At 42.1% G+C, this 17,389-nt stretch overlaps 1 protein-coding gene across 2 annotated transcripts in view; it reads left to right on the forward strand.

The window, feature by feature from the left end:
• The first annotated feature begins 359 nt into the window (after window positions 1–359).
• Window positions 360–17,389, forward strand: part of tmem218 (transmembrane protein 218) — a 33,646-nt gene continuing 16,616 nt past the window's right edge. Inside the window, exons 1-3 of one of the 2 annotated variants that reach the window (XM_043676858.1) lie at window positions 360–406; window positions 7,693–7,810; window positions 14,784–14,889. In XM_043676858.1, the coding sequence (XP_043532793.1) occupies window positions 7,704–7,810; window positions 14,784–14,889 (213 nt within the window). In that variant the 5' untranslated portion in view covers window positions 360–406; window positions 7,693–7,703. Of the gene's footprint in view, window positions 407–1,247; window positions 1,917–7,692; window positions 7,811–14,783; window positions 14,890–17,389 lie in introns of those variants that run through there. The other variant, XM_043676859.1, reaches the window with a different exon arrangement.

Genomic DNA, 17,389 nt, shown 5'->3' on the forward strand with positions numbered 1-17,389 from the left:
TTAACTCTATATTAGCTCACTTCATTAACTCTATGTATTAGATCACTTTATTAACTGTGTATATTAACTGTGTATTAGATCACTTTATTAACTCTGTATATTAACTCTATATTAGATCACTTCATTATCTCTGTATTAGATCACTTTATTAATTGTGATATTAACTCTCTACATTAGATCACTTTATTAACTGTGTATATTAACTCTCTATATTAGATCACTTCATTAACTCTGTGTATATTAACTCTAGTTAATTATTCGTTGCACTCAGTCTTACACGGTTACCATGGGTTGTTAACCTACATGTATCGGAGCTTTCTATTGGTCGCTGTCCGGTCTCAGCCAATAGGTGAGGTGGATGTTGCGAGGTGCTGCTGCTCCGAGTTGTTAGGGTGGACGTCGCAAGGTCTGAGATTTCACTTCATTCGGGGAGAGCTTTGGAGAATAGTAATGTTAATATTTGAGCTAGTTTCTCAGGTCGGAAACGGCATGTGTGGGACAATTGGCTTTTTGAAAGAGTTTGAGTAGAGACTGGATGTTGTATGACAAGATTATAGCGCAGCGGGTGTTGGGCAGTCTCCCAGAGGGACTGCACACAGTTACAGAGGGGAGGGGAGGAGAGGGATGTGGTGGTGGTGGGGGATGTGGAGGGTGGAGACGTGCAACAACATCAAATTGCTGAGCACGTTTGGAAGGCAGTTTGCTCTGCATTTGCATAGTTGCAAAGCAGCCCGTATTTAATCAGCTTTAATATGGTAACAGTTGAAAAAGTTGGCTGTGCACTTCTTGAGAAAAAGATTTATTATGCTGGAATGTGTGCACTAGAGGTTCTTGTACAGAGGTGAGGGGACAATGAACAAAATACGCGATAGCAATACTTACATTTCTGGGGTCAGCTGCAACTCACAGCGTTTAATAAATAAGCATCTCCGATCCTTTGGGAATGTTCCTTGTCTCCATTAAGCAATTGAGAAACTGGGAGCGAGAAATTTGGGGGGTTTGTATGAAGTAGAGTGGAAAGACTCTACTTAGTAGTACTTATTTAGTACTGGTGAACATGTAATTCATAACCGGAAAACAAACTTAAAAGAGAAAGGTGGCTCTGAAGCATAGTTAATGAAAAATAAAATCCAGACTGGAAGTGAAGTAACAAACAGAAATTTGTCCTGGGGGTGTTGGGGAGCTTGAAATTGATCTTGAGCGATTCAGAGAGCACCTCTGGGCCACAAGACTCTACTTAGTAGTACTGGTGAACATGTAATTCATAACCGGAAAACAAACTTAAAAGAGAAAGGTGGCTCTGAAGCATAGTTAATGAAAAATAATATCCAGACTGGAAGTGAAGTAACAAACAGAAATTTGTCCTGGGGGTGTTGAGGAGCTTGAAATTGATCTTAGAGAATGGGTAGAGGAAGCTCAAAATATTCTGTAGTAGGAAAGGGAAGAGAAAGAACTTTCGGGGTAGAATGGCAATAGCTTTTACCTAGAGTAAGTGTGTGGTGTTAATTTTTTTTTTAAAGAATAAAAGAACAAGTTTATGTAATTATCATTGACATTAGACTCCATGTTGTGTAGTTGTGAAGAACTATGAAAGAGCCAGAAAAGACATTTAAACCACATCTATGAATTGGGAAGGTGTCAGAATCAAGAATCAAAATATACTTAAATCCAGTCAAAGGAGTAGCAGAAAATGGTCAGGAATAATCAAAGATTTTAAATCAACTGAAATTAAATAATTATAGTGCAATTTCAACTTGAACATTTTTAAAGAATACAGCCAAAAAACATTAAAACGATATGTAGAAGGTGATGCGTGGTGTTTTAGACTGAGAAAAGGAAGGAAAATGTCCATTTCACCTGAAAAGATGTGTAAAAATTGCATCTTGGCTGCGGAAAGTTGGAAAGTTGTCAAAGAAGTAGGTATCCATCCATTCTGATTATTAAAAATGGTGTGAAAACCTTGTAAACAGTACAGAGATATAAAATGATAAAGAAACCCAGCGCCAGGGACCCTGGTTCGGTTCCAGCTTCTGGCCACTGTCTGCGTGGGTTTCCTCCCACTGCCCAAAGATGTGCAGGTCAGGTGAATTGGCCATGCTAAGTTGTCCATAGTGATGCGTGCATGAGTGGGGGAATGGGTCTGGATGGGTTACTCTTCGGAGGTCGGTGTGGGTTTGTTGGGCCAAAGGGCCTGTTTCTGCACTGTAGGGAATCTAATCTTAAAAAATTGGATTGGTGAATGCAATTTTAAAGAATAGAATATTGAACTGATAGATTTAAAATTCATTTACATTAATTAGATTCATTTACATTAACATTGAGAAGAAATTGATAAAGATGTAAAAATACTTCCAAGCAGTTCAAGGTCTGAGAAAGAGCATGTAGAGCCCAAGATTGAATATAATTGGAGATGACAGTTTTTAAGACACAGGATTGCTTCAAAATCAAGCATTAAGTGCAGAAGTAGCACACAGTTGCAGTTAGAGAAAGTGAGGCAGTTATACTGTACAAGCAAGGACCTTTAGAAACTATAACTGAGGTTTTAGAGACTAAATTGGTGATCCCAACAATCTGGGATTTAAAAAAAACTTGCTTTTGTTAATGGACATCACTGTTAAATATAAGTTAATAGAAATGCAATATTTACTATCCTGTCTGACCACTTACCATGGCTAAACAAGCAGTAACTACGATATTGCTGAAAAAAAAAGAGACATTTCTTCAAAGCTTATTGTTTTGCACTCAGCATGCTGTTCACAAGAATAGTATCGTAAAGGGATACAACCTTTATTTAATACATGAGAAGGGAGTGTTGATTAGTTGGCAAATTAACTCTTGATTTTTTTTAAAAAGTCCTGTGTTTTGATACATGAAGCTTCCAGTACACACACATACGCATTGCACTGAGCCCAATTGCTAAGTCATGCTGTTTGACACAATAACTACTATTATGAAGGTGTAGAGGTGTACTGTATCTTTTAAGAGAGTGAAAGACTTAGCAAGCACACAGAGTGCTGGAGAATTTACAATGGAGCATTTAGTCCAGCAGCTGGCACTGGCTGAATTGCTATGAAAAAAAAATTGAATTCAGCCAATCAATTTAAATTACACCCCAAAATACCAACCTCCAATCAAGTTTAGTTTTTAATATTGTCAATGTACTAAATTCATTGAAACAATCCAATGCTTTGGGGTATGAGTGGGAAAATTAGATTAGATTACATTACAGTGTGGAAACAGGCCCTTCAGCCCAACAAGTCCACACCGACCCGCCGAAGTGTAACCCACCCATACCCCTACAATTACCCCTTACCTAACACTATGGGCAATTTAGCACGGCCAATTCACCTGACCTGCACATCTTTTGGACTGTGGGAGGAAACCGGAGCACCCGGCGGAAACCCACGCAGACACGGGGAGAACGTGCAAACTTCCCGCCTCAGGTGACTGACTGTGTGGAGTTTGCACAGTCAGTCACCTGAGGCGGGAAGTTTGCACGTTCTCCCTGTGTCTGCGTGGGTTTCCTCCGGGTGCTCTGGTTTCCTCCCACAGTCCAAAAGATGTGAAGGTCAGGTGAATTGGCCATGCTAAATTGGCTGCCAAACCACCAGCATGTACAGACTGCCGGAAACATAGCTCTGATAAAGGTACCGTTATCTATCGATGACCTGTGAAACAGAAAATCTACAGAGGAAGATGCAAAGAGAAGATTCGACAGCTGTCTAGTGTTGAAATTTGAATTTTAGGTAAATCTTACTCTGGGTGGGGGGGGGTATTTAATCAGACTAGAAGGGAAAATAGAAGGTTAGAGGAAGGAGTTGTAAATGATTGTTAGTTAATTTTTTTTGTTATATTTTAAGAAATAAAGTTGTTAATTTTTACTTTAAATAGATCTTGGCCTCACGAACTTTCACAGATTACTGCGCAGGTTAAATCTTTTCTGTGTTGCTGGTTTAAATTAAGCAGGGGAGTTTACCTGTGTCGTAATACCACTTACCATATTCTTTGCAGACAGAAACAACATCATAGAATCCCTCCAGTGTGGAAATAGGCCATTTGATCCAACAAGTCCACACGATTCTCCTACCTATCCTCTTGAGGATAGACAAGTCCCCCAGGCCTGACGGAATATATCCTAGGATTATGTGGGAAGCAAGAGAGGAAATTGCAGAACCGTTGGCAATGATCTTTTCGTCTTCCCTGTCAACGTGGGTGGTACCAGGGGACTGGAGAGTGGCGAATGTTGTGCCCCTGTTCAAAAAAGGGAATAGGGATAACCCCGGGAATTACAGGCCAGTTAGTCTTACTTCGGTGGTAGGCAAAGTAATGGAAAGGGTACTGAGGGATAGGATTTATGAGTATCTGGAAAGACACTGCTTGATTAAGGACAGCCAGCACGGATTTGTGAAGGGTAGGTCTTGCCTTACAAGTCTTATTGAATTCTTTGAGGAGGTGACCAAGCATGTGGATGAGGGTAGAGCAGTGGATGTAGTGTACATGGATTTTAGTAAGGCATTTGATAAGGTTCCACATGGTAGGCTTATGTGGAAAGTCAGCAGGCATGGAATAGAGGGAAATGTGGCCAGTTGGATAGAAAATTGGCTAACCGATCGAAGTCAGAGAGTGGTGGTAGATGGTAAATATTCAGCCTGGAGCCCAGTTACAAGTGGAGTTCCGCAGGGATCAGTTCTGGGTCCTCTGCTGTTTGTAATTTTTATTAATGACTTGGAAGAGGGAGTCGAAGGGTGGGTCAGTAAATTTGCAGATGATACGAAGATAGGTGGAATTGTGGACAGTGAGGAGGTAGCTTTAAGGTGAAGGGCAGGAGGTTTAGTGGGTTTTGAGAAGTTTTTTTTCACCTGGAGGTTGGTTGGGATGTGGAGTGCATTACCTAGTGAGAAACCTCTGGGCCTTTAAAAAGATACATGAATGAGCCCATGAAATGTGATAATAGTCAAGGCTAGTGACCAAGTGGTGGAATTTGGAATTAGTGTAGATATGTCAGTGCAGAATGGCTTCTTCTGTTCTGTATGATTCTATGACTGTACAAGTCCTACTACATCCAGTTGAGTGATGGTGGACAATTAAACAACTCACTAGAATAGGAGGCTTCAAAAGCATCCCCATCTTCAATGATACTGTGTTGAAACAGGTCATTTGGCCCAACAGTCGAGAGTGTAGTGCTGGAAAAGCATGGCAGGTCAGGCAGCATCTGAGGAGCAGGAGAATCAATATTTCTTCATATTCCTGATGAAGGGCTTCTGCCTGAAAGGTTGATTCTCCTGCTCCTCAAATGCTGCCAGACCTGCTGTGTTTTTCCAGCACCACACACTTGACTCTGATCGCCAGTCCTCACTTTCTCCCACTTGGCCCAACAAACCTACACCAACCCTCCAAAGAGTATCCCACCCAGATCTGTTCCCCTACCCCATGAGCTTGCATTTCCCCTGACTAATGCATCTAGCTTACACATCCCTGAACACTATGGGCAATTTAGTATGGCCAATTCACCTAACCTGCACACCTTTGGACTGTGGGAGAAAACTGGAGCAAACCCATGCAGACACGAGGAGAATGTGCAAACTCCACACACTGTTGTCGAGGCAGGAATCAAACCTGGGTCCCTGGCGCTGTGAGGCAGCAGTGCTAACATGTACACACATTGTGCCTGTTTTATATTAACAAAATAGGTGATAAGTAATTTTTGGTTCATTCCTTGGCAAAGTCTTGATCAATCTGAGTCAACCTGCCTGGTCAGAATTTGAAAAAGTTTAGCAGCGACTGATAGTCATTGTCTAACCAGTGTATTCTGCATGGCAATGTCTCTATCAATCAGACTTCACATGGTCTAGATGGAATAACTGTCAGAAGCATAGAAATCCTACAAGTTACAATATATTAAAATACACAGAAAAAAGTTGAAAATGTTTAAATTGTTCACAAACAGCTTCACTTTTAGCTGGCATGCATGTCACGTGTACAAATTTCTTAGGAGATTCAAAGGAGTTTGACTACTTCCCAAAGAACAATTGATCCAGAAACAAGCAGTTCTGAACCAGCTGATCATGGGGAACGTTTCATTAGGCTTCCTAGACATGGTGGAACCTCCAGGGTGCTGATAAATGTAGTATACTTTTACATGTACAGTGGAGTTAACTATGGAAAACAAAATTTGGAGTGGGAGATGATGCATAACATAGTGGTTCTAACAAGGTTAATGTTTCTGTTACATTGGTTCCACCCATTGGACTGATGTCACATACAATCTGCAGGTGATCTGCACTAGCTTTCAGCGAGCAGATGTATCTGTCCCGAAGGTCTCAGTAATGTTCCTGACCAAGTTGTACTTATTGATATGATGCAGTAAGCCTTCTTGTTATCCAAGAACAGTGCCATCTAGGTAGGTACTTTGTGGTAGTCTATTCACTACTACGAATCACTGGATAGGCCCAAGGTAAAGCAAAGGTAACAGCCTCAAACAACCCACATACAAATAGCGGTGTCAAAGACCATAAACTCCAGGAATGGTCATCTGGCAAAGTATCACAGATGTAGTGGGCTGCACCATTTTTATGTTCCCATAGTGTATAAAAATCAGCTTGAGTATATAATAGACAGTCAATTCATTACCGCTTATTACACACTATTTATATCTAAGGATGAGAGGATAGATGGGTTTGAAGTTTGAAGATGGGTTCAAGTGTTGGAGAATGTCAAAAAATTGTAGATGTAGGTAGATCAGGACTAAATGCAGAGAGGAAGAATTAAAAGGGAAATATAATTGTCTTGATAATTTAAAGCTTCTTGATAAGTCTGTGCCTTTCTGTTTGGTGAATCTTTTCCATTGTTTATAGACTTAGAGAGTAAGAAATTACTTCAAAATGCGTCAGTTACTTGTGCAGAATGATATGGAAAACTATTCACAATTTATCGTGTCTCTAATAGACAGAGGTTAGCAAACGGTTATTTGGAACATTTCTTCAATTGTTCCAAATACTGCTCTTCAAACTCTTCACAGCTTTGCGACATGCTTTGGCTCTCGTAACCTGCTAATGACAATGAATGGGGTGGCATAGAGGGTCCATTCAGATGTGGTGCATTTCTTATTGTCTTGAAAAAGAAACATTTCAAAAAAACTGTGGAACGTTACTTTCTAAGGGCTATTGCCCAAGGTCTGAATGTGTCAAACTGGGCCATAAGTTCTGTCAAAGATGCAATTCTCTATATCTGATGTCCTCTATGCAGCAGTGTCCAGCTGAATATTTCTCCTTTCATTTGCAAGGGATGAGAAAATTATAATCGAATTCCTTCCTGTCAGCTTGATGAGGTAATATGCTCTTTCAGGGCAACATGTACGCTTGGACCATCCGGGAGAAAGACATTCTATTGTGGAGTCTGAACAGCCTTTTCTCATCAAGAGGATCAGACATTGAGGCAATATTCCTGAATCATTTTGCACACTGTTCAATATCTAGCTTAAGCTTGTTTACTCCAGCTACATTAGCCAAGAAATGGTGCGTAGCATGAAGAAGTTTAAAGGAGTAAAACAATTAGTTCAAAGTATGATCGGAAAAGATCTATAAGTAAATTTTAAAAAATCACAAGCTTAAAGATGACAAGGCTGTCCTCCAATCATTCATCTATTAATATTTTCATGTTGTTTCAGGAACTAACACTATTTTACTCTTACAGTAAACGTCACAATGGCTGATGTAATGGGAGTAGGGCCAGGAGTTTTTATTCTGGCTATTGTATGGGTTTTGTCATTGCTGATATGCATGCTGCTATCTCGTTCAGGAGGTGTGATCAGGTAAGGCCTTTATTTATTGCTTCAGTCCACTACTTAAATGTAATATTGAGAATATTCTGGATTCTGCCTGTTTTAATATTACATCTTTATTGTTTTGAAGATTAGCTTGAAATCCATTTAATTGCATCAAGCTTTGCACAATCTTTGTTTTTCTCCTTCTATGTGCCTCTTAACGCACACAGTAAGGATGAATGGATCACATAATGGATTAAGAAGCACAGAGAGTGGGGATGAATAGAGCTAGAGAGAAATACTGCTAACTGACACAGTAGTGAACCTGCGCAGTTACTGCCTTTGCTGTTTGAATTCATGTATTGCTGGACATTCAAGTGTGTGTCTGGGAAAATTAACAAACACTGAAGTTCACAGCTAATTTTGGAAGAACCTGTTTGGGCAAGGTCACAGCACAGAAACAGATAAGTGAATATTTTTAATGTGGCCTTACAGTAAGTCTGCAGTAGTGTGTAGAGTGGATTCTTGATTATATGTTTTATTGAGATACGTCTCTTGATTAAACTTAAAAATATAAGCCGGAAGTATTAAGTTGGCCTGGAGCAGTATTTGTAGAGAAATAAAACAGTGCTATTTTCTGTGTCTGTAGATCGGAAGAAGCATAAATGACCTTTAATAGAATGATGTGCTCTTCTTGTTGGATGTGGGAGATTAGGGAGAGTTTACGTGTTTACTGAGAATTATATCTGCAATAAATGTCATTGGTTGCGAATCCTTCAGATCGAATGGATTGGTTAGAGAGACCGTTAGAGGCAGTGAGGAATTTACAAGAGCAAGGGGGTCTGATGGATAGCAGTTATAGGAAGGGGAAAAAAGTTGCAGATACAGTCACATAAATGGGTTAACTCCAGGGAAGGTAAGAGAGATAGGCAAGTAATGCAGGAGTCTTCTGTAGCTATCCCCATTTCAAACAAGTATACGGTTTTGGAAAATGTAGGAGGTGATGGATTCTTAGGGAAATGTAGCAAGAACAGCCAAGTTTCTGGTCTTGAGACTGGCTGTAACGCAATGAGGGGCAAGCCAAGTTCCAAGAGACCAATTGTGTTAGGGGACTCTCTCGTCTGAGGCACAGACAGACGTTCTGTGGCCAGCAGTGAAAAATCACAGTGGTGTTGCCTCCCTGGTGCCAGGATCAAGGATGTCTCTGAGAGAGTGCAGCATGTTCTCAAGGTGGAGAGGGACCAGTAGAAGGTCATTGTACACATTGGAACGAATGACATAGGAAGGGAAAAGGATGAGATTCTGAAGGGGAGAATGTAGAGAGGCCGGAATTTTAAAAAGAGATCCTCGAGAGTAATAATATTTGGATTACTACTGGTGCTACGAGCTAGTGAGGGCAGTAATAGGAGGATAGAGCAAATGAATGCATGGCTGAGGAGCTGGTGTATGGGAGAAGGATTCACACTTTTGGATCATTGGAATTTTGTATGGGGTAGAAGTGACCTGTAAAAGAAGGACGGCTTCCACCTAAATTGGAAGGGGACTAATATACTAGCAGAGAGATTTGCTAGAGCTGCTCAGGAGGATTTAAACTAGTAAGGTGAAGGGGTGGGACTCCGAGAGCTAGTGAGGAAAGAGATCAATCTGAGACTGGTACAGTTGAGAACAAACAGTCTGAGCAGGCAGGGACAAAGCAGAGAACAAAGTAAGACTGATAAATTAAACTGCATTTATTTCAATGCAAGAGGCCTAACAGAAGGCAGATGAACTCAGGGCATGGTTAGGAACATGGGACTGGGATATTATAGCAATTACAGAAACCAGGCTCAGGGATGGACAGGACTGACATCTTATTGTTCCAGGATACAAATGCTACAGGAAGGACAGAAAGGGAGGTAAGAGAGGTGGGGGAGTGGCATTTTTGGCAAGGGATAACATTACAGCTGTACTGAGGGAGGAGAGTCCCAGAAATACATCCAAGGAAGTTATTTGGGCTAAACTGAGAAATAAGAAAGAGATGATCACCTTATTGCGATTGTATTATAGACCTAATAGTCAGAGGGAAATTGAGAAACAGATTTGTAAGGAGATCTCAGTTATCTGTAAGAATAATAGGGTAGTAATGGTAGGGGATTTTAATTTTCCAAACATAGATTGGGACTGCCAATGTGTTAAGGGTTTAGATGGAGAGGAATTTAAGTGTGTACAAGAAAATTTTCTGATTCAATGTGTGGGTGTACCTACCAGGGAAGATGCAAAATTTGACCTACTCTTGGGAAATAAGGCAGGGCAGGTGACTAAGGTGTCAGTGGGGGAGCACTTTGGGGACAGTGACCGTAATTCCATTGGTTTTAAAATAGTGATAGAAAAGGATAGACCAGATCTAAAAGTTGAAATTCTATATAGGAGGAAGGCTAATTTTGACAATATTAGGCTTCAAAAGCTGACTTGGGGCAAATGTTCGCAGTAAAGGGACAGCTGGAAAATGGGAAGCCTTCAGAAATGTGATAACGAGAGTCCAGAGACAGTATTTTCCTGTCAGGGTAAAAGGAAAGGCTGGTAGGTGTAGAGAATGTTGGATGACTAAAGAAATTGAGGATTTGGTTATGAAAAAAAATGGATGCATATGTCAGCTATAGACAAGATAGATGAAATGAATCCTTAGAGTATAAAGGCAGTAAGAGTACAGAGGAACCTCGATTATCTGATTATCTGAAGGAGATCTTGAGGTCACGATAGAAACATTACATCAAAGATGTGTTTCCAGCACTGATCGCGCCTTTTGTTTACAGTGATTAAAAGTGAACTCGGCTTACTGAAATGCTGCGAGAACAATCCTGGACTGATGGGAGCCCAGGCATTTTATTTCCCTACGTTCTATATCTTCCAAGTCCTTTTCCACAGTAAACACTGATTCAAAGTACTTGTTTAGTATCTTCCCCCATCTCCAGAGGCTCCGCACAAAGGCCGCCTTGCTGATCTTTGAGGGGCCTATTCTCTCCCTAGTTACCCTTTTGTCCTTAATGTACTTGTAAAAACCTTTGAATTCTCCTGAACTCTATTTGCCAAAGCTATCTCATGTCCCCTTTTTGCTCTCCTGATTCTCCACTTAAGTATACAGAGGAACCTCGATTATCTGAATGAGATGGGCGGGCACTATTCCGTTCAGATAATTGATTATTTGGTTAATTGATTCAATACCCTTTAGCGCTCGGAGTTTTCTGTTAAGTTCGCTCCCCGTTCAGGAGACTAGGCAGCAGCACACTGCCTCCTATCCACCCCCTACACCATCTCCAAATGACTGACCTCCCACCCTCTCTCTCGCTTCCCCCCCCCCACACTTTCCCTGGAGTTCTACACAGCTGTGTACCCTAAACCCCCCTTCCCCAAATAATCTCTCCAACATTGACCTGTACAGGGCAAAGGTGGCACCTGTCAAAACGTTGCAGTAAAAGGGTGTGTGTGTGCGTGCATGCGCTATTTGGAGACTCGCAGCATCTTCTTGTTGGTGTCCAGTCTGGCTGCCTGAGAGGGATTTGGGGGAATGGACGGTGTTGGACTGGGTGGGACCTTTTTCACGCAGAGGGTGGTACGTGTATGGAATGAGCTGCTAGAGGAAGTGGTGGAGGCTAGTACAATTGCAACATTTAAAAGGCATCTGGATGGGTATATGAATAGGAAGGATTTGGAGGGATGTGAGCCAGGTGCCAGGTGAGACTACATTTGGTCGGCATGGACGAGTTGGACCAAAGGGTTTGTTTTGGTACTGTACATCTCTATGACTCTGACTAAATAGTCAGGCAATGGAGCAATGAGTGCAATGGGAGGGAGTGGTTCAGGACAGCATTATCTAGTGGAAATTAGTAATTAGTTATAAGTGTAGGAATCGGAACTTTGACCACTTGCAACAATTTTATTGGAAAATATAGAAACTGAAGTGGGCTACTTAACCCTTTGAGTTTGTTCCGCCTATCTGAGAGATTATAGTAATCTGCCCCATGACTCCATAAAAGTGTGTTTATCCATATCCCTTTAATCTTTGATTTACAAAAATCTTACCACTCATAATGTTAGTATTAATATTTTATCTTGCATCAATTGCCATTTACTGAAAGATTTCAAACTTCTGCCAACCTTTGTTTCCACAGTAAACACTGATGCAAAGTACTTGTTTAGTATCTTCCCCCATCTCCTGCTTCTGCCAACCTTGCAGAAGTGTTTCCTAATTTCCTGAAAAATCTGGTTCTTAATTTTTAGATTATGCTATCTACTGACAAAAATAGTTTTCCATATCAAAACATTTTAATACACTTGAACAATATCTGAGGTTATTTACTTAATGGCTGAGCTAGTAAGTTTGTTTGCAGGCGTTTCGTTGCCATTCTGGGTAACCTCATCAGTGCGCCTCCGGTGAAGCATTGGTGTTCTGTCCTGTTTGCTATTTGTATATCTGGGTATGCTGGGGTTAGTGGTGTCATTTCTGGTTTTGTTGCTGGTTCTGTTTCTTAGTGGTTGGTATATAAGGAACAGAGGCATACTGATGATGTTACCTAGAATGGTGACGAAATGTCTGCGAACAAACTTACCAGCTCATGAGCAAGTCAACAATCTCATCCACAACCTGAGCTATAAATCTTCTCAAACACTCTGAATGCATGTAAACTTACTTCTCCTTTGAATAACTTAACAAAAACTTGCCACTGTTGAGTCATCAAGAAGTAAACCATGGAATTATGATAAGCACACATTAATTAATTTTTATCATAATGTTTTGATGAAGGTATGTGTCATCTGCCGTGCACATTGTGTTGAGATTACATCCCCAAGGGTGGTGTCCATTCTTCATTATTTATTTGTAAATAAAATGCAATTAATCTCATCTTTATTTCCAGTGAACTACATGTTGCTAATGGTTAATGGTTTGGGTGACTTGGTCACTGATTTTAAAACAAAAAGTTCAAAGAACAGGTTGGGATTGAGTTACTTTAAAAGGAAAGTGAGGACTGCAGATGCTGGAGATCAGGGTCAAGATTAGAGTGGTGCTGGAAAAAGGCCATGACCCAGGACCTGCAAGCCCTCCTTTCCTGATATCCCCAATAGTAACCTTCCACTGACACACTTATTCGTTTGGCTGAACTGGTCCTCAGCCTTAACAATTTCTCCTTCGAATCCTACCACTTCCTCCAGACGAAAGGGGTAGCCATACGCACTTGCATGGTCCCTAGCTATGCCTGTCTCTTTGTTGGCTACATAGAACAGTCCATCTTCTGTAGTTACACAACACCCCACCTCTTCCTCTGCTACATTGATGACTGCATCGGCGCCACCTCGTGCTCCCGCGAGGAGGTTGAGCAGTCCATCAGCTTCACCAACACATTCCACCCCAACTTTAAATTCACCTGGACCATCTTCGACACCTCCCTCCCCTTCCTGGATCTCTCCATCTCTATCAATGATGATCGACTTAACACTGACATTTTTTACAAACTCACCGACTCCCACAGCTACCTGGATTACACCTCTTCCCAGCCTACCTCCTGCAAAAATGCTATCCCGTATTCCCAATTCCTCCGCCTCCAATGCATCTGCTCCCAGGAGGATCAGTTCCACCACAGATGGCCTCTTCCTTCCCACATGGTTGAAGATGCCCTCCAACGCATCTCATCCACGTCCCGCACCTCCGCCCTCAAATCCCACCCCTCCAACTGCAACAAGGACAGAACACCCCTGGTCCTCACTTTCCACCCCACCAACCACTATATAAACGACATCGTCCGTCGACATTTCCACCACCTCCAAACGGACCACCACCAGGGATATATTTCCCTCCCCACCTCTATCCGCTTTCCGCAAAAACCATTCCCTCTGTGACTACCTGGTCAGGTCCATGCCCCCCAACAGCCCACCCTCCCATCCTGGCACCTTCCCCTGCCACCGCAGGAACTGCAAAACCTGCACCCACACCTCCATCCAAGGCCCCAAAGGAGCCTTCCACATCCATCAAAGTTGCATCTGCACATCCACCAGTGTCATTTATTGTATCTGTTGCTCCCGATGCAGTCTCCTCTACATTGGTAGGACTGGACGCCTTCCCACATAGCGCTTTAGGGAACATCTCCAGGACACCTGCACCAATCAACCACACCACCCTGTGGCCGAACATTTCAACTCCCCCTCCCACTCTGCTGGTGACATGCAGGTCCTGGGCCGCCTCCACCGCCACTGGAGGAAGAACGCCTCATTTTTCGCCTCCGAACACTTCAACCCCAGGGCATCAATGTGGACTTCACCAGTTTCCTCATTTCCCCTCCCCCCACTTTACTCCACTTCCAACTTGCCAGCTCAGCACCATCCTCATGACCTGCCCTACCTGCCAATCTTCCTTCCCAACTATCCACTTCACCCTGCTCTTTGACGTATCGCCTTCATCCTCACCTCCATCCACTCATTGTACTCTTAGCTACCTTCACCCCCCCAGCCTCACCTGCCTCCCATTTATCTCTCCATCCTGGAGGCTCATTGCTGATGAAGGGTTTTTGCCCAAAACGTCGATTTTCCTGCTCCTTAGATGCTGCCTGTCCTGCTGTGCTTTTCCAGCACGACTCTAATCTTTACTTTAAAAGGAGCACAGCAAGAGCAGAGTGATTAGGTCAGGGTTGTGGAACGAACATGTGTAGCAGAACTAAGGTTGGGCTGTTCACACAGTTTGGGAGAGACTGTGCTAAGTTAATAAAGCACAGGGAGGAAACCAGGGATACTTCTGAAAAGCAAAAACATTGTTAAACCTGAAAGACAGAAAGAGGGAAGCTTGGTCTGATTGACACAAACTGCAATTGACTAGCTGGAGCCAGTGTACCATCAATTTGGTACCGGTTTTCTTTGATTTAAATTGATCTTCTGCTCCTCAGCTTTGGTGCTCTGATACTCTCACTGGGCCCCTTACTTTATTATACTGGTTTATCAAGCATCATCTGTTGTGCAGTACAGATTCATTGGGAATATCTTTTGTTATTTTATCTAGCTGGCTTTCGATTATATTGGTTTTCTTCCTTGCATTGATGATCACCTTGATCCTCATCTTCTTTCCCCGAGCCAAAGAGACACCTGAGTCAGTGACTGAAGACGTGGTAAGAACAGTGTTTATATCTGTTACTTCATATTGCCTTTCATAACCTGCCCCTGAGCTTTTATTAAAAACAATGAACCGTGTGCAGGCAACAGAACCTTATCAACCCTCAGGCAGTCCCATTTCTCACACATGCAGTGCACAACATATTGATTTCTGTGAAGGATAAAGTACTGTATTTGCAGCATAAATCCAGACAAAACTCCCAAAAGAACAAATCAAAGGTTTAAACTAAAAGTAAACTTAAACCCCAGCAGTAAATGATTTCCTTCACTGTATCTCTCCCTCGCTCTATCCACTTAATTACAGTGAGTGCTTCTGGGCCTATGTGTTCCTCTGGTCACAGCAGCAAAGCTCACTTATTGAGGTCTCTTGAGTTGCTATGACCTGTGCTCTTCAATTTATAAATTATGTCAGCACACTAGAGTATCAGATTAGGATCAGAATTTTATTGTAAACCGATCTCTTACTTTTGTGCAATCTTGATCTTCTCTGATGTTTTCCCTTTTTTGAAATTGAGAATCCCAGGTCAAAGCCTGTGCTGCAGAAGCAATGTCAAGAAAGTAGAAGAAAAGAAGAGGCAGTTAAAGAAGTTTTGGTTAGGTGTTAACACACATTCCTTTTAAAAGTATTTAGAATATAGGCAGAGTCGAAGAGTCATAGTGATGTACAACACAGAAACAGACCCTTTGGTCCAACTCATCCATGCCGACCAGATATCCTAACCGAATCTAGTCCCACCTGACAGGCGGCCCATTTCCCTCCAAACCCTTCTTATTCATATACCTATCGAGATGCCTTTTAAATGTTGCAATTGTACCAGCCTCCACCACTTCCTCTGGCGGCTCATTCTGTACACGTACCACCCTCTGCGTGAAAAAAATTGCCCCTTAGGATTTTTGTATATCTTTCCCCTCTCACCCTAAACCAATGCCTTCTAGTTCTGAACTCCTCCACCCAAGGGAAAAGACTTTGTCTATTTATCCTATCCATGCCCCTCATGATTTTATAAACCTCAACAAGGTCACCCCTCAGCCTCCAAGTCTCCAGGGAAAACAGCCCTAGCCTATTCAACCTCTCCCTGTAGCTCAAATCCTCCAACCTTGGCAACATCCTTGTAAATCTTTTCTGAACCCTTTCAAGTTTCACAACATCTTTCCAATAGGAAGGAGACCAGAATTGCACACAATATTCCAACAGTGGCCTAACCAATGTACAGCCACAACATGACCTCCCAACTCCTGTACTCAGTACTCTGACCAATAAAGGAAAGCATACCATACGCCGCCTTCACTATCCTATCTATCTGCAACTCCACTTTCAAGGAGCTATGAACCTGCACTCCAAGGTCTCTTTGTTCAGCAACACTCCCTAGGACCTTACCATTAAGTGTATAAGTCATGCTAAGATTTGCTTTCCTAACATTTATCTAAGTTAAACTCCATCTGCCACTTCTCAGCCCATTGGCCCATCTGATCAAGATCCTGTTGTAATCTGAGGTAACCTTCTTCGCAGTCCACTACACCTCCATTTTTGGTGTCATCTACAAACTTACTAACTATACCTCTTATGTTCACGTTCAAATCATTTATATAAATGATGAAAAGTAGTGGACCCAGCACTGATCCTTGTGGCACTCCACTGGTCACAGGCCTCCAGTCTGAAAAACAATCCTCCACCACCACCCTCTGTCTTCTACCTTTTGAGCCAGTTCTCTATCCAAATGGCTAGTTCTCCCTGTATTCCATGAGATCTAACCTTGCTAATCAGTCTCCCATGGGGAACCTTGTCGAATGCCTTACTGAAGTCCACATATAATCACATTTACTGCTCTGCCCCCATCAATCCTCTTTGTTACTTCTTCAAAAGCCTCAATCAAGTTTGTGAGACATGATTTCCCAGCCATAAAGCCATGTTGACTATCCCGAATCAGTCCTTGCCTTTCCAAATACATATACATCCTGTCCCTCAAACAACTTGCCCACCACCGAGGTCAGGCTCACTGGTCTATAGTTCCTTGGCTTGTCCTTACCACCTTTTCTTAAACAGTGACACCACGTTAGCCAACCTCCAGACTTATGGACCTCAGCCTCTGACTATCGCTGATACAAATATTTCAGTAAGAGGCCCAGCAATCACTTCTCTAGCTTCCCAGAGTTCTAAGGTGCCCCTGATCAGGTCTGGGGATTTATCCACTTTTATGTGTTTCAAGACATCCAGCACTTCTTCCTCTGTAATATGCACATTTTTCAAGATGTCACCATCTATTTCCCTAGATTCTATATCTTCCATGTCCTTTTCCACATCAGTAAATACTGATGCAAAATACTTGTTTAGTATCTGCCCCATCTCCTGCGGCTCCACACAAAGGCTGCCTTGCTGATCTTTGAGGGGCCCTATTCTTTCCCTAGTTACCCTTTTGTCCGTAAGGAATAAGTGGTGAGTGATATGAAGTTCTAGAGTTTAAAGTTCTGCACAGGAGTAAGTTACAATCTTGATTT

The sequence above is a fragment of the Chiloscyllium plagiosum genome, chromosome 35 (genome assembly GCF_004010195.1).
Source record: "Chiloscyllium plagiosum isolate BGI_BamShark_2017 chromosome 35, ASM401019v2, whole genome shotgun sequence".
NCBI classification, from domain to species: Eukaryota; Metazoa; Chordata; class Chondrichthyes; order Orectolobiformes; family Hemiscylliidae; genus Chiloscyllium; species Chiloscyllium plagiosum.